General features: G+C 43.7%; 1 protein-coding gene across 1 annotated transcript in view; it reads left to right on the forward strand.

Annotated features, from left to right (window-relative positions):
- The window catches only part of MTURN (maturin, neural progenitor differentiation regulator homolog), a 31,362-nt gene extending 21,804 nt beyond the window's left edge, over positions 1-9,558 (forward strand). The window contains exon 3 of the mRNA XM_068236249.1: positions 5,945-9,558. Within this exon, the coding sequence (XP_068092350.1) occupies positions 5,945-6,055 (111 nt within the window). The 3' untranslated portion in view covers positions 6,056-9,558. The remainder of the gene's footprint in view (positions 1-5,944) is intronic.
- Positions 9,559-25,955: the final 16,397 nt, after the last annotated feature.

The following is a 25,955-nucleotide window of genomic DNA, read 5'->3' on the forward strand; positions in this document are numbered from 1 at the left end:
AGTGCTGAAAAGTTATTTTAACCACTTGAGGACCACAGTCTTTTCGCCCCTTAAGGACCAAAGCCTTTTTCTCCATTCAGACCACTGCAGCTTTCACGGTTTATTGCTCGGTCATACAACCTACCACCTAAAGGAATTTTACCTCCTTTTCTTGTCACTAATACAGCTTTCTTTTGCTGCTATTTGATTGCTGCTGCGAGTTTTAGTTTTTATTATATTCATCAAAAAAGACATGAATTTTGGCAAAAAAATGACTTTTTTAACTTGCTGTGCTGACATTTTTCAAATAAAGTAAAATTTCCTATACATTTAAGCGCAAAAGTTAAGCTGGCCACTAACGGTCCAATTTCTAGCGAAAAATCGTTCGAGCGATTAGAAATTCTGATCGGATTGGTTGTAAATAATCTCCATTGGTGGACACAATCGATTATGAACGAGTGAAAAAAATGTCGCCCGAATGAATTTTCGTCGAACGAAAATTTGGATTTTCTTGGTGGTCGTGATAGATCGGAAGCAAAGATTGGTTAGTTGATGGTGTAGTGAACGATTTTTCGTCCGATCAGAATTTCTGATCGCTCGAACGATTTTTCGCTAGAAATTGGACAGTTAGTGGCCACCTTTATTCTGCTACATGTCTTTGATAAAAAAAACACCATTCAGTGTATATTTATTGGATTGGGTAAAAGTTATAGCGTTTACAAACTATGGTGCCAAAAGTGAATTTTCCCATTTTCAAGCATCTCTGACTTTTCTGCGCCCCTGTCAGGTTTCATGAGGGGCTAAAATTCCAGATTAGTACAAATACCCCCCAAATGACCCTATTTTGGAAAGAAGACATCCCAAAGTATTCACTGAGAGGCATAGTGAGTTCATAGAAGATTTTATTTTTTGTCACAAGTTAGCGGAAAATGACACTTTCTGACAAAAAAAAGAAAAAAAAAAAGTTTCCATTTCTTCTAACTTGCGACAAAAAAAAATGAAATCTGCCACAGACTCACTATGCTCCTCTCTGAATACCTTGAAGTTTCTACTTTCCAAAATGGGGTCATTTGTGGGGTGTGTTCACTGTCCTGGCATTTTGGGGGGTGCCTAATTGTAAGCACCCCTGTAAAGCCTAAAGATGCTCATTGGACTTTTGGCCCCTTAGCGCAGTTAGGCTGCAAAAAAGTGCCACACATGTGGTATTGCCGTACTTAGGAGAAGTAGTATAATGTGTTTTGGGGTGTATTTTTACACATACCCATGCTGGGTGGGAGAAATATCTCCGTAAATGACAATTGTTTAATTTTTTTTACACACAATTGTCTATTTATAGAGATATTTCTCCCACTCAGCATGGGTATGTGGAAAAATACACCCCAAAACACATTATACTACTTCTCCTGAGTACGGCGATACCACATGTGTGGCACTTTTTTGCACCCTAACTGCGCTAAGGGGCCCAAAGTTCAATGAGTACCTTTAGGATTTCACAGGTCATTTTGAGAAATTTCGTTTCAAGGCTACTCCTCATGGTTTAGGGCCCCTAAAATGCCAGGACAGTATAGGAACCCCACAAATTACCCCATTTTAGAAAGAAGACACCCCAAGGTATTCCGTTAGGAGGATGGTGAGTTCATAGAAGATTTTTTTTTTGTCACAAGTTAGCGGAAAATGACACTTTGTGAAAAAAAAAACAATACATATCAATTTCCGCTAACTTGTGACAAAAAATAAAATCTTCTATGAACTCATCATACACCTAACAGAATACCTTGGGGTGTCTTCTTTCTAAAATGGGGTCACTTGTGGGGTTCCTATACTGCCCTGGCATTTTAGGGGCCCTAAACCGTGAGGAGTAGTCTTGAACCCAAATGTCTCAAAATGACCTGTGAAATCCTAAAGGTACTCATTGGACTTTGGGCCCCTTAGCACAGTTAGGCTGCAAAAAAGTGTCACACATGTGGTATCGCCGTACTCAGAAGAAGTAGTATAATGTGTTTTGTGGTGTATTTTTACATATAACCATGCTGGGTGGGAGAAATATCTCTGTAAATGACACATTTTTGATTTTTTTTACACACAATTGTCCATTTACAGAGAGATTTCTCCCACCCAGCATGGGTATGTGTAAAAATACACCACAAAACACATTATACTACTTCTCCTGAGTATGGCGATACCACATGTGTGACACTTTTTTGCAGCCTAGGTGCGCTAAGGGGCCCAATGTCCTATTCACAGGTCATTTTGAGGCATTTGTTTTCTAGACTACTCCTCACGGTTTAGGGCCCCTAAAATGCCAGGGCAGTATAGGAACCCCACAAGTGACCCCATTTTAGAAAGAAGACACCCCAAGGTATTCCGTTAGGGGTATGGTGAGTTCATAGAAGATTTTATTTTTTGTCACAAGTTAGTGAAAAATGACACTTTGTGAAAAAAACAATAAAAATCCAATTTCCGCTAACTTTTGACAAAAAATAAAATCTTCTATGAACTCATCATACACCTAACAGAATACCTTGGGGTGTCTTCTTTCTAAAATGGGGTCACTTGTGGGGTTCCTATACTGCCCTGGCATTTTACGGGCCCAAAACTGTGAGTAGTCTGGAAACCAAATTTCTCAAAATGACTGTTCAGGGGTATAAGCATCTGCAAATTTTGATGACAGGTGGTCTATGAGGGGGCAAATTTTGTGGAACCGGTCATAAGCAGGGTGGCCTCTTAGATGACAGGATGTTTTGGGCCTGATCTGATGGATAGGAGTGCTAGGGGGGTGACAGGAGGTGATTGATGGGTGTCTCAGGGGGCGGTTAGAGGGGAAAATAGATGCAATCAATGCACTGGGGAGGTGATCGGAAGGGGGTCTGAGGGGGATCTGAGGGTTTGGCCGAGTGATCAGGAGCCCACACAGGGCAAATTAGGGCCTGATCTGATGGGTAGGTGTGCTAGGGGGTGACAGGAGGTGATTGATGGGTGTCTCAAGGTGTGATTAGAGGGGGGAAATAGATGCAAGCAATGCACTAGCGAGGTGATCAGGGCTGGGGTCTGAGGACGTTCTGAGGTGTGGGCGGGTGATTGGGTGCCCGCAAGGGGCAGATTAGGGTCTAATCTGATGGGTAACCGTGACAGGTGGTGATAGGGGGTGATTGATGGGTAATTAGTGGGTGTTTAGAGGAGAGAAGAGATGTAAACACTGCACTTGGGAGGTGATCTGATGTCGGATCTGCGGGCGATCTATTGGTGTGGGTGGGTGATCAGATTGCCCGCAAGGGGCAGGTTAGGGGCTGATTGATGGGTGGCAGTGACAGGGGGTGATTGATGGGTGGCAGTGACAGGGGGTGATTGATAGGTGATTGACAGGTGATCAGTGGGTTATTACAGGGAATAACAGATGTAAATATTGCACTGGCGAATTGATAAGGGGGGGTCTGAGGGCAATCTGAGCGTGTGGGCGGGTGATTGGGTGCCCGCAAGGGGCAGATTAGGGTCTAATCTGATGGGTAACAATGACAGGTGGTGATAGGGGGTGATTGATGGGTAATTAGTGGGTGTTTAGAGGAGAGAAGAGATGTATACACTGCACTTGGGAGGTGATCTGATGTCGGATCTGCGGGCGATCTATTGGTGTGGGTGGGTGATCAGATTGCCCGCAAGGGGCAGGTTAGGGGCTGATTGATTGGTGGCAGTGACAGGGGGTGATTGATGGGTGGCAGTGACAGGGGGTGATTGATAGGTGATTGACAGGTGATCAGTGGGTTATTACAGGGAATAACAGATGTAAATATTGCACTGGCGAATTGATAAGGGGGGGTCTGAGGGCAATCTGAGCGTGTGGGCGGGTGATTGGGTGCCCGCAAGGGGTAGATTAGGGTCTAATCTGATGGGTAACAGTGACAGGTGGTGATAGGGGGTGATTGATGGGTGATTGATGGGTAATTAGTGGGTGTTTAGAGGAGAGAAGAGATGTAAACACTGCACTTGGGAGGTGATCTGATGTCGGATCTGCGGGCGATCTATTGGTGTGGGTGGGTGATCAGATTGCCCGCAAGGGGCAGGTTAGGGGCTGATTGATGGGTAGCAGTGACAGGGGGTGATTGACGGGTGATTGACAGGTGATCAGGGGGGATAGATGCATATAGTACCCGGGGGGGGGGGGGGGTCTGGGGAGAATCTGAGGGGTGGGGGGGTGATCAGGAGGGGGCAGTGGGCAGGAGGGGGGATAAAAAAAAAATAGCGTTGACAGATAGTGACAGGGAGTGATTGATGGGTGATTAGGGGGGTGACTGGGTGCAAACAGTGGTCTGGGGGGTGGGCAGGGGGGGGTCTGAGGGGTGCTGTGGGCGATCAGGGGGCAGGGGGGGGGAAATCAGTGTGCTTGGGTGCAGACTAGGGTGGCTGCAGCCTGCCCTGGTGGTCCCTCGGACACTGGGACCACCAGGGCAGGAGGCAGCCAGTATAATAGGCTTTGTATACATTACAAAGCCTATTATACATATGTGCAGCGGCGATCCGGGAGCTAGTAACCCGCCGGCGCTTCCGAACGGCCGGCGGGTTACTACGAGCGGTGGGCGGAGTGAGTCCCCGGCGGCTGATCGCGTCACGAATAACGCGATCGCCGCATAGCCACTCCCGCAGCCGCCCCCGCCGATGGGCGTATTGCGGTCGTTTGGGCGCGGACTTTGCCGCCGCCCATCGGCTGGGGGCGGTCCTCAAGTGGTTAAAGAGAAGATGAAATTATCTACTAGGAGAAAAAGTGAATTGCATTAAGGCCCTAATGTTCTATTTATCATCCATGCTACAAATACAATTCATTGGCCCTTATTCAATTCCCTTTTTCTCCCACTTGTTTTTCCTAGGAGTTAATTTTTCCTTCTCTGATTTAAAATAACTTTGTAGCACTCTGCAATTAAAAACGGACCAAAACGGAGATAAAAAAGTATTATAATGCTTTGGTTGAATTGATCTTGCCCACTGTCTGGTTGCCGGCTTGGCTTGGCGGCCGTCAGACAGCGGATGGGATCCTTTTATTAATTTTTGCATTTAATCTTTAACATTTTTGTAATCCTTAGGTGAAGGGTGCCTGCCCATGTCCTTTTTCTAGTGTTATTACACAATACCGGGTTAGGCGACGACCTATCATGAGTATGTATGTGACGGAGTATGTGACGAATGTTGCCTCCTGGTTTGTTTTTCGTGTATATTTTTTACGCTTTTCTGCGTACATTATGTTTGGCTCATGTGTATTTCTTTGGCGTATTTACGCGTATGTCATGCATCTGATGTTTTGGACTGTGGGCCCTTAGGTCCCATTGGTCGGCGCTCTGGCGGCCAGTGCATGGCAAATAGAGCGCTGTCAGTAGTTAAGTTCCCCATCAGGTCCTCCTGTAGGGGGGAGTTTTTCTAACCAGGACTGAAGCGTGATTGGTTGGCAACAGTGCCTTAAATATTTTTAGTTGTCAATAACCAAAGTTTGTTTTAAAGGGAAGATCCGAGGTGTAAAAAAAAGTTCTACTTACCCGGGGTTTCCTCCAGCCCTCGCTACAGCTCCGCTCCCAGCCGGTGGCCTGTGGTCCCCTCCGTTGGAGATGCTGACCTCACGAGGTCGGCATCTTCTGTGCGGGCTGCGCCGCTCGTGATTGCGCTCACGTGGCTTGGAGCGTTCTGTGCAGTACTGTGCCGAACACTCCAGACCACGTGAGCGCTATCACAAGCAGCGCGGCCGTGCGCTCTTGCATGCACAGAAGATGCTGACCTAGTAAGGCATCCCCAACGGAGCCACCAGCTGGGAGCGGAGCTGCGGCGAGGGACATATCAGCTGCCAGGGGCTGGAGAAGCCCCAGGTAAGTAGAACTTTTTACCTTGGCTCTTCCATTTATTCCCCACATAACTTGGCTTTTGTCGTACAGTACAACCATGATTGCAGACTTTAGCTGTGTTTGACTTCTCTTTTTTGTTTCCATAGCTACTTGGTCTCCCAGATGTGGATGACGACACGTTTGAAGAATATAATGCGGATGTGGAAGAGGAGGAACCAGAAGCAGATCACCAGCAGATGGGGGTCAGCCAGCAGTAGAGTTCCTAGGATATTTCCGATACAGAAACAAACAAACCCAACATATTGTAATAGCAAACACATATGACAAAAAGCGCAGAAATCACTCACAGTGAGCAGAGTACCCAGCTTTCCAGCAGCAGCGTTTCCATGGGAGTTCTGTTGCTTTCTATCACTGTTGATCCTAGAATATCTGTCATTTTTAAGGCTGTTGAGATGGGTTTGAACACGTCAAAGGTGACAATGGTTGGGGACTTATGTACATGTGACCTGTTGGCTTCGGTTGAAATTCCAGACGAAAAGCTAAAACGTAATATCGCTGATGAATAGATCTCCCTCCCCAATTATCTTTCTAGGGAACAAAATCAGATAATAATATTTATAGCCAGAGTCCCCAGGTATATTTAGTTTCTTCATATGTGTTTTTTTTATTTTATTTTTCAGCGCCACAAGTTATGACACCTCATTGTGCTTATGCTTGGTTTTTACAGACATGACACTCATTTTAAAATTCAGGAGGAAGGATTGTGCTTGACCCAGTAAGGGAAAGTTTACTGAGCAATAGAAGTGGGTACACAGGTTCCAGATAGTGTTTTGTAAGCGCCCAACTAGAATATAACATACCAGATTATACATGTAATCTGGGGACCCAGAAGGGAAGCAAGAACTATAGGACAGGTATCCATTGTAAAACCCCTTTGCAGACATTGAAGGCGGTTGTTACATTATCTACAACTCCCTTCTGAGGCCTCTTAAATTAAGACTCCAAGAAAAATGATCATGTTTTCCACTTACTGTTGTGTTGTGACCAAGTGGACAACTTTGAAAAAGCAAGATAGATTAAAATGATAATGTGTGATAAGGTAGAGTTGACTGAAATCTTACACTACAATACTTTCACATCTTTACACAAACATTGTATTTCATTAGGTTCTATGTTCAGCTTCATGATGTGTTGCTGGAAAGCCTCATGCAGAAGCAATCTAGCACGATAGAGAGCCCAATAATACGAGTGCCACCTTATTTCAACAGTGTTGAGCATTAGGTAAATGGTCCACTTTCACCCTTCAGTCCCTAGAGAGGGTGTGTTGCTGAAAGTTCCACTTGAAGTTTCAAGCAACTTAGGAAGGTCCGTGCTGTTGGGTTTCTCATAGACGCATTACTTTTGGCTGGTTAGATAGGTCACTGACATACTTTTTTTGAATCATCATCACACGTTTAGTCTGCTGATAAACCCATGGCTGTCTTTGAGTAAGTTCCTCCCCTCCTTGTACTTGCTACAAATGGGGCAATGCATTAGCCTCAATGGACTCATAAGGTTCTTTCTGTTGTACCTACCAACTTTCTAACAGTAATGCATAGTTATTCAACATATAACTGTATATGTAAGATGCTGGAGCCCTTTGATGGGCTGCATAATTTGCACTGTTTTGGGTAAACTGGAATTCACTACACAAAGCAGGAAATCTATACCTTTCTATATTTAGCAGCTAAATCCTATAATTAACCACTCATTGTATTGTATCAGAACACTTTCTGTGACAAGGACCTTGTGACAACAATGTCTGAGTTTGCCATATTAATAGAGCATGCATAGGTATATTGCATTCCAGACTCCTGTTGCTTTATTGATAGTGGGGCTGACAGTTCATAACTTGTACCTCTGCAGCTAAGGTGGGGGATATGCCTAATATTGCATGTAGTCCATTTGCAGCTTTCCAAGATCAATTCTTTTCTGTATCGTACACACCTGTAGGTTTTCCGCTGCAATATCAAGACAGATGCCTATCACAACCCCTATTAATGCATACTTGATTGACATAGCCTAGAATTTAAATTAATTTTAATGGAATAAACTTATTTATTTGTCATAAGGATACAAAATATTATGTATTTTGTAAAAAATATATATATTACAACTGAATCCAGTTAAATGGTAAGACTCCTTTAAACTGACATAGTAAGTGAGCTTTGGATGTCACCATTGGTTCTCCTTTTTAGAACATTAGCAGCAGTCAGGATAACTAGCCCAGGTGATGATATGGAGGGGTGTGTTGGAGAGGCAGGACACAGAAGTGACAATCTAAGGAGAAGACTCCACTCAGCTGTGTTTGGATGGTTATGAGAGGCAAGTGTAGCTCTACAAGTTTATTTTACCTCCACTGTGACCATCTAAGTTCTGCAAGATCCAGATTCCTGTTCTGCTCTCTGTTATATTTGTTATGTAGTCCAAATTCCTGCTCTGCTCTCTCCTCTATCTGACTCTGTTGTCCACTCAGCTTTTCCCATTTAGTAAGTTTGTTGTAAAACTTTTACACCAAGTCTCACAATGAATTTGATGGGAACAATATTTTTTATGAATATCAAGATTCATATTTCGCAAAGATGTTGAAGTGTGGCACTTCACATGGCAAATGGCACTGTCGGCTTGCTAGACAGAACTTGCTCCCATTGATGGCGAGATCGTCATGTCCTGCGTTAGGAAGTAGGAGAGTAAGCAGCTTTGCCTTTTTTATCTGAATACTGTATTCACTAAACTTAATCAAAGAAAGTGCCACGTTAGCAAATAGTTTGAGGCGGCATTTGCTGTTTAGCAGTTGTGGTGACTCGTGATGGGGATGTTCCGGAAGACATCTGATGGCTTACCTGTCAGATTTTAGATTTATCCTCAGCTGGGTTGGGAATCATAGTCGATGACCAAAGAAAGAGGGTATAAAATCAGTTACGCTTTTCAGCAGGGTTGCTGGGCTTAGTCTTCATAATGGTGTTGGAAGTTAAAAAATCAGAATTTACCCTGTAACAAAAAAATTGCTTCTCCAAACTGAGAAGGTTGAATTTAGGTTGTTGGGACTGTTGAGTTTAATCATTGAGTGTCTTGATTTGACTTTTGTAACAAGTCAAGAAAAGACATTTAGATATTAAAGTATGGTGGGGTCATCGGTTTGTAGAGTCTATTCCATTATTTACCATGTAAGCTGCTTTACTGAATTACTAAACATATTAAAAAATACATTTCCTTGTCTGATGTGCCCACTGTTCTAAAGAAGCCATAGTTTAAAATTCGATAAGGCTGACATCAACTTGCCACATTTTTACTTAAGCGTATCAATGTGCTGACTACCAATACCCATACACAGAAGATCTTCCATATTGTCTTCAGTTTCATCGTTCCTTGCCGCTGACTCGCTGAGTGTAGGATTGGACACATTGATAAAGACTCTTTCAATAGACATGTTTATTTTAAATCTTTAACGACAAAATGTTGGGTGGGAATAACTCTGTTCTGTGTGTTTAAAACTTGAGAGGATGAAATTGAGGCATTTGTGGACCTTTATTTATTTTCAGATATTCTTTTTATGCTCTATAAAGAAACTGTGTACATGCACACTTAAAGGGTTCAGGTTTGTAGTGCCTCTTCAAAGTTGCAAAGGTTCATATCCATTGTACATCTAAAGTATAAATATACCCTAGACTTGGTAGCTGTAGTTTATTGCCATCTTTGGGGTAGCTGTTTAAAATAAGATGCCCTAACCTCCCAACTATTACATTCCATTATTAAAGGAATTCTATCAAACTTTCACTATTTCTGTAAGCATTATACATCAATTTGCCAACAACAGAAAGAATGATCAAAGCATATATTTTTGCTGTGCAGTGTCTTCTGTCTTTATTTAACTTACTGTCAGTGTCCCCTGAGAAAACTGACGGCGACGGGGAATTGGGGCGGTTCATTATTCAAGAGGAGGATCCTCTTGCTGCGTACAGCCATGCTTTATTCTATTGTGATGCTCCTCACACAGCAGAGCGAGTTATGCAGCACACGATCGGCTCATAAAGTTACTGAGGAGCCCTCTCTTGCTGCTAGTCTGAAGGAGACTTCCCTGTGCTGAGCTGCGTAATTAGTTGTTTCTACACAAAGGTAAACATATGAGATGGAGGAAGGCGCGTCATTGCTCTGAAGAGAGCCATAGAGGAAGATTTATTATGATAATAAATCTTCCTCTACGCCTCCTCTTCAGAGCAATGACGCGCCCTCCTCCAGCTCATGTGTTTACCTTTGTGTAGCAACAACTAATTACACAGCAGCAGCTCAGCACAGGAAAGTCTCCTTCAGACTAGCAGCAAGAGAGGGCTCCTCAGTAACTTTATGAGCCGATCGTGTGCTGCATAACTCGCTCTGCTGTGTGAGGAGCATCACAATAGAATAAAGCATGGCTGTACGCAGCAAGAGGATCCTCCTCTTGAATAATGAACCGCCCCAATTCCCCGTCGCCGTCAGTTTTCTCAGGGGACACTGACAGTAAGTTAAATAAAGACAGAAGACACTGCACAGCAAAAATATATGCTTTGATCATTCTTACTGTTGTTGGCAAATTAATTTATAATGCTTACAGAAATAGTGAAAGTTTGATAGAATTCCTTTAAAATGTGTCCTGTGCTGCCTTGTGCCCTCTGTTCTCATCTGCTGGGAAACATGCCCAGCATCCTCTTCTTCCACCTGGGGACACTTATTAGGAGTGGTAGTTGATTGTGTGCTTCTCAATGAATAAACTACAGTATATTACCACCTCCATTTTGAATCAGCACCATCTAGTGGTAGAAGGGAGGGCTGGCTGTCTTATCCAGATGAAAAAACGATGACCTGAAGCTGCAACAATCCACATGTTGATACAAAAATACAATCATAGCGGGGCCGATTTCCCATTGACTTTATAAGCTGCTGTAATTATCTGCAGCCTGCTGATTATTGGGGATCCCTCCAAGTTGATTTCCCATCTCTTCCTTTAAAATAACCTCTTAATTCAAACTGTGTTATACTGCTTCTGCCCTTCAGGCCATGCCTAACCTGAAGGGTAGTTGAGTGGCAAGCTTTTGGAGTCACATCATACATGTCCCTGGATTGCATCACATAAATTCCATACTCATGCATGTTACACCATGGTGGGAGGGAGGTTGTTGTACAGCATTCTTATAGGGAAGAATGGAAGATGTGTGGTTATGTTAACAAAATTATACAGTATATCATGTAGTTAGTGCAGTTTAATCTGTGGACTTCACTTCAATCCAGTGAAGTGGAGAGATTGAGTGGCACAGGGCTCTATATCCACTCCCAGGAGCCATTGCAGGAGGCCTGGTAATTGCCCACCTTTTGAAGACCATGTGACTCAAGCCTGAAGATGCCAGAAAAGCATTACCTCAGGCCATTCACTGGGTATTTTGTGAGTGTTTTAAGGGATCCCAAGCTTTAGATGGGCAGAAAAAAATACCTAGCTATCAAAAAAATGCATAAAATGGTGATTAAATATAATAAGTCTGACATTTTAGGGCTTACAAAATTACATAGCTTAGAATGGTTCAAATAACTACCCCCTCCTGTTTTGGGAGGAGTAAGCTGGAGTCTTTACTGACCACTTAAATTCTCCACTAAATAACTGGTAACTTGTCTTCTTTCCCCACAATTATGGCTCACCTGCTGAAAATGATTCTACATTTCCTTAAGAATTGACTGGAGGGTTCCATGTTCTTAAAATCGTAACACTTTTCCATGTCACCTAATTCTAGTAGATTCACTAGGGATATATCAGGCAGAACCATTTTAGCAATCAACCACAATTAAGTTGGTGTTCCTGGGAAGATATCCTGCTTGTGGACAGACACAGATGCTCATCTCTCTCTTGATTGCAATAGTTCTGGGTAGGGCACAGTGCAGCAGCTCATAACGTCCTTTCAGAATTAGGATTTATTGAAGATGAATCTGTTGGGTATATTTGTCCTTTACATGTGAATGGTTTTTCATAGCTTAACTCCATATTCTGAATTGCATTTGTTTCAGAAGTTGCTTCCAACTACTGAATCTTTTGTGTAAACGTTACCAAGCTCTATGTAATCAATAAAAAATGCTTTGTATTTCATGTAGACAAAGGTTTTGTGGTGACATTGCATGTAAACAATGTTTGCTTCTATCTGTGGACTGGGGTCTTGGTTAATAAAATCATCTACACTATGAGAAAATCTGTTATGTTTATTTACACCCTGTTATGTATTCTGTAGCGGATGTCCTCCGTAATAATTTTCACTCATACATGAGAGATTCACTAAATGCTTCTCAGGACCAGAGGCTAATGTTTGATTGAGGCTTTTTGTTTCGGCATTTTTTGGATATTGATTTAGCTCAATCCTGGCATAGCTGGTAATTCATTGCCCTGGGACAGACCTGCAGGGCAGGAAGTCTGACCTTTCAGACTTTATTGGCTGCCTGTTGTTCCAGAGCGGTAACTCTCTTCTTCTTAACGGAGAAATCATCTTATTAAAGTGTGTAAAAACATAATGAGTAATAATTTATAGTGTATGTAGAAAAGGAACACCATCTTCGCAATGTTCATATTACCGGTATGTTGCTTTGCATTCTGAAATCAAGACAGACACACACACTTAAAGAGAACCTAAAATGAGAAGCGTCTCAGGTTTCACACTTACCTGGGGCTTCCTTAAGCCCCCTTGAGAACTTACCCCCTTGACGTCACTCACTGTCTCCGCTGGTGGCTCCTGTCATCCTCAATAGTGCCCTAAAGCCTGACTGAATAACACACGTGCCTAGCCAGGCGCACTCCCACGTTGTGCTCCCGTCCTTGGGAGTGTTCTGCGCCTGCGCAGCAGTACTGTGCAAGCACAGAACGCTCTCAGACAGGGGAGCACACCTGGCCGGGCATGCTCAACGAAGCGTGACTCAGCCAGGCTTTCGGCACTATTGTAGGTGACAGGAGTCACCAGGGGAGACGGCGAAGCACAAGCGGCCTAAAGGGGGCTTAAGGAAGCCCCTGGTAAGTATGGTACCTGAGACCCTTTAAAAGGAGTACACTTTAAAAGGAACCCGAGGCGTGACACCTATGGAAGCTGCCATATTTATTTCCTTTTAAACAATACCAGTTGCCTGGCAGTGCCGCTGATCTTCCATGACAGTAGGGTCTAAATCACACACCTGAAACAAGCATGCAGCTAATCTTGTCAGATTTGTCATAGACACCTAATCTGCATGCTTGTTCAAGGTCTATGACTTAAATGTGCATTTTTTTAAAAGGAGACAAACATGTCAGCCTCCATATCCCTCTCACCTTGGGTTCCTTTTGATCAGGGGTCTCAAACTCAATTTACCTGGGGGCCGCAGGAGGCAAAGTCAGGATGAGGCTGGGCCGCATAAGGAATTTCACAATCGTGGTGCATCGCCGCCTCTGCCCGCCACTCTCACTCTTCCTTCACAGAGAGGGGTGGGGAGAGGAGGCGATCCGTGCGGCGATTGATGTCAGTAGCAGCTCTGCCCCTTCCAGGAAATGCTGGCGGATTGCCCCCGGGCGATTTGGGGGCTCTGCAGCCCTCGTTTAGCGGCGGGGATGCGGCAGATTACTTGGGAACACTTAAGCAAACTATAAGGAAGCTTTTGCCAGCGAGGGCCACAAAATATTGTATCGAGGGCCGCAAATGGCCCGCGAGTTTGAGACCCCTGCTTTTGATGAATGCAGCTTATAACAGCCAAGTGAAAGATATAATGGCAACACTTCAGAAAGAAAACAAAATCACTGAGGTGGACTCCGGGCGTTACAGCTCAACTTTGCACACTGGACAGTTCTTACCTCTGTTGAAGCTCCATGAAATGGGATGGTGATCGCCCATAGACTGCAATCTTCTACAGTCATTCTACAGATAATCAATAGTGTTTATGCGTGGGCTCTGACTAAAGGCGCATGAATATGTGGCCCAATTTCATTGGGTGACAGTTGAAGGTGCACTGCTAGCACAGAGGATAGCAATGTTGCCTGTTGTGATGGAGGGTAGCGGAGGTATGACGCGTGGTGCATGAGGCTGTGAGAACCTTAAGAACAGCAATGGTCTCGCCCAGCGCTCAGATTAAATGATCTGGCAGTCGGGATCTCTCGTCGATGGATTGGGGCTGCCATACACATGCTCAGATGTTACATTCTTGTCAGAAGACTTGGCTAAGAACAATCTAGCGTGTGTACATGGCTTAAAGAACAAGTGACCCCCATGCTAACCTAGAAATAAAAAACACATAAATAAGTAGATAAATACTAGTTCTACTTCTATAACAGATGTATTGCACTGTCCACGTTATGATTCCTGTGAATTTTATAAAGAAAAAGCAGAGAATCCTATTCTAGGCGGTTTCCATCTTTGTTACCTTTCACCTCCTGACATAATTTCCTCCCTCACTTTTTTCTCCTCTTGCTAATTGTGTATTCGTTACCTGCCCTCCTCCCAGAGTCTTCCGTCACTCCCACTGAGGTCTATACTAGGAATTGCACTGTCTTATTATGTCATTAGAAGGAGGGGAAACTAAAGGGGAGAGAAGAAATATAGATAAAAAGACCCCAGCATGCAACTGTTTGGTAATTGCAATTAAAGGGCCAGTGCTCCTAAGGTATGTGATAACTTCAAGCCGTAACAGCAGTGAAAGTATTGAACGCAGGATTAGCATCTTTATCACTTAATACACTCAGACCAGTTGCTGTTGTGATTTTTATGGCGACAAATCCAGTTTAAAGCTAGTATTCACCTTTTTCTCCTTCAGTCCCTGTGTGGTTAATTTTGCTGTGTGCTTTAGGTCTTCACCATGTCACCATGTTGGAAGGTGAACATTCTTCATATCAGGCTATGTTTGGAATCAAAGTTTTTAAGATAATACAGATATCTCATGGGTACTCTAGTACCCAAGCCCTATCCCATAGAGCTATATCAATCCATGCCATGCACTGATGACCAGAAAGTCCTAAACAGCTGTTTGCATGTTGGATTGGTGTGGCTCTGGAAAATTATGCTATAGGTTAACTATACTGTACTCCAGCGGTTCTAGATGGTTGCCTGATTTTCAGGGGCATAAAGAGATGATTTATAATGACATCTGATTGATTTATAATTTTGGAATAATGCATCATGGAAATTATGTTTGCTAATGCAAAAGTACATTTTGAAGACTAAAAGTAAACTTCAGAAGAGGAGACACGCCTGTAGTCTGTCAGATCTCTGTATGTACTCCGAGTCCGCTCCACATTACTGCTGGCTACAACCTTACTGCGCATGTGCTGTTCTGGGCTGTGTGCCTACTTGAGTGGGCTCCTGTAGCCAGGAGCAATCTGCGCATGTGCAAAACGCTCCTGCCATCTGACCTCGATAGAGGTGGCACACAGCTAGGACAGCGCATTCACAGTAGCCTGTGACAGTCACAGACTTTTGATCGTGGCTTACAGCAGCAGAGCGAACCGGAAGGACACAGGGGGAGCTGACAGACCATAGGGGCCTAGAACACTCCCCAGGTAAGTAAAAATCCTCTGGTTCCCCTCATCACAGATACATTTTATTATGGCCTGATTTTTTTTTTTTGGGGGGGGGGGGGGGCGTTCAATCCTCCTGGGCAAGCTATTTGTGGAGCGTGTGCCATATTGTCACATGTACACAGTGCGCACTATTTGCCCTAAATTGCTGCAATTTCTTCTGAGTTGCCTTAAGCCTTTTGAGTTTCCTTTTTGCCATTCCACGCAGCCTGATTGGGGAGTCCTAGTAGCACCACATTCCATATTTTAGTGTAGACTTCACTGTAGATTGTCAAATTCTTTGTCAGTCATTTTTACAGATTTTAATGAAATGGCACAAAATAAAAAATCTTTATGGAACAGCCAAACAAATGTATAGGTCTAGAAGAGAGAGGGAAAAGAAGAGACAGGAAGTTAAAATGAGAGAAAAAGACCCCAGCAAGAAAGAAGGAAAGGCTCCCTGGTTGAATAAAAGCATCTAAAATCAGCTTAAAATCGAAAAGTAATATGAGGTAGCTTACCTCAATGACGAAATCTCTGTAATTATTACAAGGGATTTTTATTAGCACAGGCAACGCGTTTCGCGGGTCTCAGCCCGCTTCATCAGGCCAAATAACAGTGCCTACAACAGCACCAAGAACTCCTCAATATACTCATACATGGGTATCAAACATAATAGTGAAAAATGTTTTAACATTGCATCATATCAATCACATGACATATTGCTAGATGCATTTCTATACATACATATATATACAAATTCATGAGCAGTTATGTAAGATTTCTTTGAGGGTAGGAACCAAAAAAGCCCCTTCGTAGTTATATTTTTCTGTCATGATGTTTTTTTTTTTATTATTATTATGATGTAAAAGGGAGTAGTGCTGATGATGATAATTGGCAATAAAAACTACTAAAAACAATAAGAGGGGATCTTTTTATCTCCATATATGCTCATATGTTACTCTTTTTTTGTATAGTTTAATATGATGTTACATAGATGTATTAAAATAGGATCTAAATGAATGAGCTTTCTATATAAAAAAAGATAATAAATTGAATAAAAATAATTACATTGATAGTCATCCCTTTGTAAAAATAAGTGTCAAACAATAGCGGTAGCATTAGCAATCCATAATAAAAAAGGAGATTTTTTTATATGTATTATAACTCATAAAATCACAATCGACCTATTTTAAATTCATATACACACAGATAACAATTAAGACTTGGCCAGCTATTATATATATACACACAACTCAGACTAAGGTGATATCTCATAACTGTATAAGCTATTTGATCACAGCGCTAGTCGCTCCTTTAAAAAATAGACTGGTCACAAATAGGTTAAAAGAAAAGACACAGCATTGCGTGGTGCTAAGTATAAATATAGTGTGTCTTGTAACCTATTTGTGACCAGTCTATTTTTTAAAGGAGCAACTAGCGCTGTGATCAAATAGCTTATACAGTTATGAGATATCACCTTAGTCTGAGTTGTGTGTATATCTATAATAGCTGGCCAAGTCTTAATTGTTATCTGTGTGTATATGAATTTAAAATAGATCGATTGTGATTTTATGAGTTATAATACATATAAAAAAATCTCCTTTTTTTTTTATTATGGATTACTAATGCTACCACTATTGTTTGACACTTATTTTTACAAAGGGGTGACTATCAATTTAATTATTTTTATTCAATGTATTCTCTTTTTTTATATAGAAAGCTCATTCATTTAGATCCTATTTTAATATATCTATGTAAGATCTGTAACGATTGTGAAATTCTCTCCGTGATCAGCGCACAGGACGTGCGCTGACACTGCGGAAATCCTCCACAAGCGTATAATTTGAGGGAACCCAGCAAAAGGTGCAACGCACCTGTAGAGGGAAATTCCTGTCGGCAGGTGGAGCTGTGGAGTGCAGAGGAACAGCTCCTCTGCCCTGCCACAGACGCCAGACAGGAATTGCATGAAGGGAAGAAACGCAGGGCAAGATAGCCCTGAAAGAGAGAGATCAAAGCGACAGAGGGTATGTGTGTCCACCAATCTAGTCGCCACCCTGCGACGATGAACACACAACCATGAAGATCAGGTGAGAAGGCAATCGCCAGAGATGGCGATTGCTAACAGAGACACAAGACCGAATAAGCACAGATGAGGAATGTATGTATGTCCACCAATCTAGCCGCCAACCTGCGACGGTGGACACACAACAGAGGAAACCAAGTGGGAACGCAATCGCAAGAGAAGCGATTGCGAATGAGAACAGGGACAGAATGTATGTGTAACCCAATCGCAAGAGATACGATTGCGAATGAGAATGAGCACAGGGACAGACTGTATGTGTATGCCCCAATCTAGTCGCCAACTCGCGACGGTGCACACACAACAGCAGAAACGAAGTTGGAACGCAATCGCGAGAGAGGCAATTGCCAGAGGTGACACAAGGCTAAAGCAAGACAGCACGAGAGTAGCAAAGGCACAGCAAATCATACAATGAGAAGATAGGGAAAATAACAAACGCTAACTAAACGCGAACACCGCACTCATTCGCAACAGCGAACGCGTTTACTGCGCGGTCTCCGCGTGTTAAGCACAACAGAGACAAGCACGCCTAACTAACCACCGACAGACAAACATGAAACAGAGGACACGAGCGCTTGCTTAACGGTTACCTCACCGAGCCTCCAGCAAGCGTTCGTATCAGACAAGACAGATACACGAAAACAGGAATAAGTGAGAGATACGATCCACTGCTCTTTCCGCCAGAGCGAGTGCGATCCAAGTAAGGCAACAGAGCTTGCAGGATCCCCTGCTCTTTCCGCCAGAGCAAGTGCGATCCAAGTATAGCAAGATTGCTTTAGCAAGATCCACTGCTCTTTCCGCAAGAGCGAGTGTGATCCAAGTATAGAAACAGAGCGAGCTGAATCCACTGCTCTTTCCGCCAGAGCAAGTGTGATCCAAGTATAGCAAGAGAGACAGAACAGGCAATACAAATAATACAATCCTGACTGCTCTAGCAAGGATGCCTAGCGCAGTCCCAGGAATTACTCTAAGCTAATCTTCAAACAATAAGCATGGCTGACACTCCAGGAGTGTTACACAGGACAAACCGTTATGACCAGCGAAGTACTGTGGAATCACATAGTATATATAGAGCCAGCCTACAAAGGATGTGGCTAGCCAATTTGCATGACAAACGTATGCAAATTCCTCAGCAGCAGCAAGCTGTAAAACTGACAAAAGGTCTCTTTTCCAGAGACCTGCAGAATGCAGACCTGAACAGTGGTCAAAAAACTGCCTGCCTGCGCAGGCAGCTGAACGGATCATTACAACATCATATTAAACTATACAAAAAAAGAGTAACATATGAGCATATATGGAGAACGCGAACACCGCACTCATTCGCAACAGCGAACGCGTTTACTGCGCGGTCTCCGCGTGTTAAGCACAACAGAGACAAGCACGCCTAACTAACCACCGACAGACAAACATGAAACAGAGGACACGAGCGCTTGCTTAACGGTTACCTCACCGAGCCTCCAGCAAGCGTTCGTATCAGACAAGACAGATACACGAAAACAGGAATAAGTGAGAGATACGATCCACTGCTCTTTCCGCCAGAGCGAGTGCGATCCAAGTAAGGCAACAGAGCTTGCAGGATCCCCTGCTCTTTCCGCCAGAGCAAGTGCGATCCAAGTATAGCAAGATTGCTTTAGCAAGATCCACTGCTCTTTCCGCAAGAGCGAGTGTGATCCAAGTATAGAAACAGAGCGAGCTGAATCCACTGCTCTTTCCGCCAGAGCAAGTGTGATCCAAGTATAGCAAGAGAGACAGAACAGGCAATACAAATAATACAATCCTGACTGCTCTAGCAAGGATGCCTAGCGCAGTCCCAGGAATTACTCTAAGCTAATCTTCAAACAATAAGCATGGCTGACACTCCAGGAGTGTTACACAGGACAAACCGTTATGACCAGCGAAGTACTGTGGAATCACATAGTATATATAGAGCCAGCCTACAAAGGATGTGGCTAGCCAATTTGCATGACAAACGTATGCAAATTCCTCAGCAGCAGCAAGCTGTAAAACTGACAAAAGGTCTCTTTTCCAGAGACCTGCAGAATGCAGACCTGAACAGTGGTCAAAAAACTGCCTGCCTGCGCAGGCAGCTGAACGGATCATTACAACATCATATTAAACTATACAAAAAAAGAGTAACATATGAGCATATATGGAGATAAAAAGATCCCCTCTTATTGTTTTTAGTAGTTTTTATTGCCAATTATCCTCATCAGTACTACTCCCTTTTACATAATAATAATAAAAAAAAAAAAAACATCATGACAGAAAAATATAGCTACGAAGGGGCTTTTTTGGTTCCTACCCCCAAAGAAATGCTACATAACTGCTCATGAATTTGTAAATATATGTATGTATAGAAATGCATCTAGAAATATGTCATGTGATTGATATGATGCAATGTTAAAACATTTTTCACTATTATGTTTGATACCCATGTATGAGTATATTGAGGAGTTCTTGGTGCTGTTGTAGGCACTGTTATTTGACCTGATGAAGCGGGCTGAGACTCGCGAAACGCGTTGCCTGTGCTAATAAAAATCCCTTGTAATAATTACAGAGATTTTGTCATTGAGGTAAGCTACCTCATATTACTTTTCGATTTTAAGCTGATTTTAGATGCTTTTATTCAACCAGGGCGCCTCTTTCCTTCGTTTCTGCTAAGTATACCCCCGAACATACACCGGCCGAGGGGTGGTGACAGTCCACTAGTGGAGTCCCCACAGTGGACTCTGTCCCTCTTTTTCCACTAAGAGAGCGACCATCTTTCTGGTTCTGGCTAGGACCACCACGAGTGGAGTCTGGTTTATTGTCTCCACATGCTTCCTGTGGTTGGTTGCCCCCAGCAAACTACCTTTGTGAGTAGTGCTTTTAATTTACTTACTTACTTTGTGGTCACTGTCATATTGCACTACTGGGCTCCCGTTTTTGTCTCCTGTGACTTTTTCTACAGGGTGCCTAACCACCCCTACTACAATTGTCAGTAATAAAGAAGAAAGGCAGGTGAAGAGCAAATAAGTTGTCCCAAAGTAGATGATGGCGACTCACATAAAGAAGTACCAGATCACACTTTTTCAAAAACTGAGGTTGTATTTTTTTGTTTTGTTTTACACAATAGAAAAGTGAAACTTAAATTTTTGTACACGGTAGGGAGAAATGGCAGCGCATCCAAAACAACTCTCCATCTGAATGGCTTAACTGCAAGAAGGTTTGCAAAGCCTCTTAACCACTGAAGGACCACAGGCTTACACCCCCCTAGTGACCAGGCTATCTTTTACAAATAAGTACTCTGCAGCTTTAATGGCTCACTGCAGAGCCACACCACCGAGCAAACAAATTAATTATAATTATATTTATTTTTTACTAATCCCCTCCCTCCACCAGCCAATCACAGTGATCAGCTCTCATGTCTATCAGTCTATGAGAACTGATCGCTCTCTGAGCCTCTTCAGGGGACAGCCAAGTGACACAGCTGTCCCCAGTAAATCGCTGCCATAGATTGCAGCGTTGTACAATGTAAATAGATGGCAGTTTCACCATCTAATAGCGGCTGTTAGACTGATGATGGAGTGGAGCTCTGTTATTCAAGCGGGATGCGCGTGCGTCAGCGCGTGTGATCCCCTGCAAAACCCCGCCTCAGGACTTGACGCCTTTCGGCGTTGGGCGATCTGAGGCTGTCACCTTCCTGTCGGGAAGGAGTTAAAGGCTAGCTGCTCCCAGGTTAAACAGACGTTTACATGTCATTTTCTGGTTGTTTAACCTCTGTGGCGTTTATCACGTAATACTGACCGGCAGAAAAAAGAAGATCAAAGCGGTATGCCCATCACCGTTACGGGCATGCTACCAAGGAGGTTTCCTGACTTGTAGTGTCCTCCAGTATAGGTTTAAAAGGTATAGCAAGTTAAGTAAATGTGTTCCCCTCCCCATCCCCCGCACTTACAGACTTACAGCAGTGACTGCACCCCTCTGCAGAGCTCGGGCCTTCGTTGGTGCTGTGATTATGCCGGGTCCCGATACTCCACACAGAGAAGACCCGAGCAGTGCAGAGGAAAGACTTGAGCTTTGCAGAGGGGTGCAGTCACTGCTGTAAGTGGCGGGGGGGGGGGGGGGGGGGGGTTGGGTATCAAGGTAGATCCGGTGGGTGGGATTAGGGCGAGGTGGCACATTTACTAAACTAGCTATACCTTCTAAATCTAGCTTCCTATACTGGCCACAGCTGTACCTGACTACCTATACTGGCCACACCTGTACCTAGTATACCTTTACTGGCCACACCTGTACCTAGATTCCTATACTGGCCACACCTGTACCTGACTACCTATACTGGCCACACCTGTACTTGGCATGCTATACTGGCCACACCTGTATCTGGCTTTCTATACTGGCCACACCTGTACCTGGCTTCTCATACTAGCCACAGCTGTACCTGGCTACCTATACTGGCCACACCTGTACCTGACTACCTATACTGGCCACACCTGTACCTGGCTACCTATATTGGCCACACCTGTACCTAGCTTCCTATACTGGCCACACCTGTACCTGGCTAACTATACTGGCCACACCTGTACCTAGCTTCCTATACTGGCCACACCTGTACCTGGCTTCCTACACTGACCATACCTGTACTTGGCTTCCTATACTGGCCACATCTGTACCTGGCTTCCTATATTGGCCACGCCTGTACTTGGCTTCCTATACTGACCACACATGTACCTGGCTACCTATACTGGTCACGCCTGTACTTGGCTTCTTATACTGGCCATACCTGTACCTGGCTCCCTATACTGGCCATACCTGTACCTGGCTCCCTATACTGGCCATACCTGTACCTGGCTCCCTATACTGGCCACACCTGTACCTGGCTTCCTATACTAGCCACATTTGTACCTGGCTACCTATACTGGCCACACCTGTACTTGGCTTTCTTTACTCGCAAGGGCAGGGCTCTCTCCCCCTTTTGTGTCTTGGAAATCATTATACATTTTATTTATCATGTTACTTTTTATCACTGTCATTACTAATTCTGTATTTTGTATTCTGTATTTTGTATCATTTTTGTGTTTTGTCACTTATTATGTATCTTGTATATTGGTGTACACCATTGTCTGTATTATTATGTACCCCTTGTTTGTTTCTTACTTTGTATAGCGCCACGGAATATGTTGGTGCTTTATAAATCAATAATAATAATATACTGGGGAACAGCTAAACCTAGCCTCCTATACTGGCCACACCTGTACCTGGCTACCTATACTGGCCACACCTGTACTTGGCTTTCTATACTGGGGAATACCTAAACCTGGCTTCCTATACTGGTCACATCTGTACCTGGCTTCCTATACTGGGAAACACCTAAACCTTATAATCGAGTCGTCTAATACTCACCATTGGTATGTTGATCCCTCATCTTGTACCTCTGATAGTGACATGTTCCCCGGTGATCATTGTTGATGACTCCAGGATCAAGTGGCAAACTAATTTTTAATATTTTTTTTGTATTGAATTCAATACAATAACCTGCAGGGGATTCTGAAGACAGATGGGCACTGTGCAGTAACCGACACAGGACAGGTAATGTATAAATGCAGCACGGGGGTACGCTTATACACTAAGGGGGGGCGTGGCCCACGCTGCACCCCATCCTCTACTTTAACTACCTAACGACGGCGTCACGCTGATGGGCGTGACCGCGGCGGCTGCCGCAGGACAGCCTAATGCCAATTGGTGTCAAGTCCTGGAGCTAAAGTTTACAGGGGAATGTGCGTACGCATGCGCGATCGTTCCCTGACGGTTCATGGAGCTAGCAGAGCCGAAAGGTGAAAAAAATCCCCTTTATTTACATTTGTACAGCGCTTCGATCTCCTGCAGCGCTGTACGGGGGACACTTGGCTGTCCCTCAGAGCAGCTTGTGATGCGTGGCCTCTCATAGGCTGATGCCTATGAGAGGCGGGGATGAGTGCCGATCGCCATCCTATGGCGATTTAGGATGGCAAAGAGGGAGGGAGAGGGAGGAAGGAGGGAGGGAAAAGCCTCCCTTTTTTTAATAAAATAAAAAAAAACAAAGATCGCAGTAGCGATCAGAGACCTCCTACAGAGTGTTCTATTAAGGACAAGAAAAGGAGGTTAAATTCATTTGTGTTCTTCGTTGTAGGGCTTTGCAGCACGCTGACAAAGCTGCACAGCACTCTATTGTGAAAAATGGCCTGGTCACTAGAGGGGTGTAAGCCTGAGGTCCTGAAGTGGTTGGCGTGTCATTTTCTTGTTGTTTAAAATAATGGTTAGGGTCCCTTCCAATAAGATGACCTCACTGTAGTGGAAGGGTATAGTACAGGCATGGGCAAACTTGGCCCTCCAGCTGTTAAGGAACTACAAGTCTCACAATGCATTGTAGGAGTCTGACAGCCACAGTCATGACTCATAAAGGCAAATGCATTGTGGGACTTGTAGTTCCGTAACAGCTGGAGGGCCGAGTTTGCCCATGGTTGGTCTAGTACAAAATGTTTTGCATGCAAACTGTTTTGGAAGTTAACATCCTCCATTAGTGTAAATTGTAGCTCCTGTTTTGGATGCAGTTGGGTGCATTTATGTCTTTAAGAGGCTCTGCACGCCTTCTTGCTGTTACGCCATTCACATACAGCTTGGTCTTGGATGTGATGCCAGTTGATGAAGGAATCTGGAGGTGGAGGCAGGAATCAGATGCAGCAAAGCAGGTACTGACTGGCCATGAGATTGATAAATACAGATTGCCTCCTTCAAAAGTATATTACTGTAGGTCAGGGGCAGGGAACCTATGGCTCGGGAGCCAGATGTGGCTCTTTTGATGGCTACATGTGGCTCACGTACAAATCAGTATGGGTTGATTCACTAAGCTACTCTGCTCAAGCAGGGCAGCTTAGTGTGGCAACGCAAATAAAAATTTTCAAAGTATGCACACTACTGCTGTAGCATGCACTGCTAGCTTACTCGCACGCCCCCCAAAATGAACGGCTGCACCAACTGTCCCACTCTTGACCCTGTCAGGTCCAGTGACTTTCTAGGACGAGATCCCTGCACTTTGGTGATAAGTGACAGGCAGCCTATTGGGCCGATCAAAGTGTGGGGATCTCATCTTACAAAGTGAATCAACCCACAAGTCACCTAGCTAATTGTACAAGCTGTTAGTCGGTATTTCTCCTGTCTGGCTCTCAAGGAAATTGCTGTTGTTGCTGAAACCCAAGAGAAGCTGAAGACGTGTCTGACACTTCCACTGCCCGGTGGATCAACTGTATACACATTACTATGGCAACAAGGACGTGAGCCCTCTGCTGCACATGCGCACTGGCCCAGTTTGAAACATATAGTACGGCTCTCACAGAATTACATTTTAAAATGTGTGGCGTTTATGGCTCTCTCAGCCAAAAAGGTTCCTGACCCCTGCTGTAGGTGAAACACTGATTTAGATTAGAGAAAGTCAATGAGATGCAAATAATTCCAAATTGATGCAGGATTATGCAAATGTATGCAGCTTTGCATCTCATTGACCATCCCTAATTTAGAACATTTGTAGAGTATTAAAGCAACAGAATTGTTACTACACATTAGTGAATGATTCAGCCTGCATTTTTGGCCACCTCTAATGCTCTGGCAGGCCTCTCAGCCTTCCACTTGTACTCATTGGATTCTAGAAAGTTATATGCTAGGAAATGATTCTTGGCTGCTGCAGAAGTTGGCATTAAAGGATTCAGAATGATGTAATATGTTTAGTAAGAAGAATTTTCCATGTTTTATGCCCACTTAAATTACACATGGAATGCCCCGTGTGCACCCTTCTGTTTGCTTGGAAATCTTTACAGTATGCCATTTGTACTGAAGCTCATACAGTGAGATTTATTACGCAATTAGCACCAGAATCTGGCACTGATCCTTTGCTGCTGATTAGTGCAATTATGCAATCCACCTCAATGAGTTTGGTGAATTATGGGTACAAATTTGCAAAGGAAAATTGCAAAGAGACCAGCAAAAAAATAAGGCGTCTATGACGTATCTTAATTATTAGTGATGACCTCCAGAGAGGTCAATGGACCGTCATCTGCAATAAAATAACTAGCAAATGCTTCTCCGTAAAGCACCAGTCAGCTCCAAGCAACTCCTTTCAGTTTGAATGAGACCAAAAGCAATGTGTTACTATTGAGGTTTGGCCATGCTGATTCACAGAGTAGGAATGGCGCAGTGGGAATTCAACTCTTCTCCTCTAGTTAAGTAACCATTTTATCACCTTATTCTATCAGACTTGATATAATAAAGCAGGGGACAAATGCTTACATGATGAGAGATGCGTGATAAGATTACTTCAGTAGGCAACTGCTGAAGATCGGTGGCATAACTATCACCACTTCAGCTACGGGGAATATATATGGGATTTGTTTCAGCATGACTTTGCCTATCGCAAACTTCGATCCCATAATGCCCAGCATGACCTCTGACCTGAAGTCAGCTAGACATTGGTATTCACAAAACAACGCTGCATGTCTCAACA

Source organism: Hyperolius riggenbachi, chromosome 5 (genome assembly GCF_040937935.1).
Source record: "Hyperolius riggenbachi isolate aHypRig1 chromosome 5, aHypRig1.pri, whole genome shotgun sequence".
NCBI classification, from domain to species: domain Eukaryota; kingdom Metazoa; phylum Chordata; class Amphibia; order Anura; family Hyperoliidae; genus Hyperolius; species Hyperolius riggenbachi.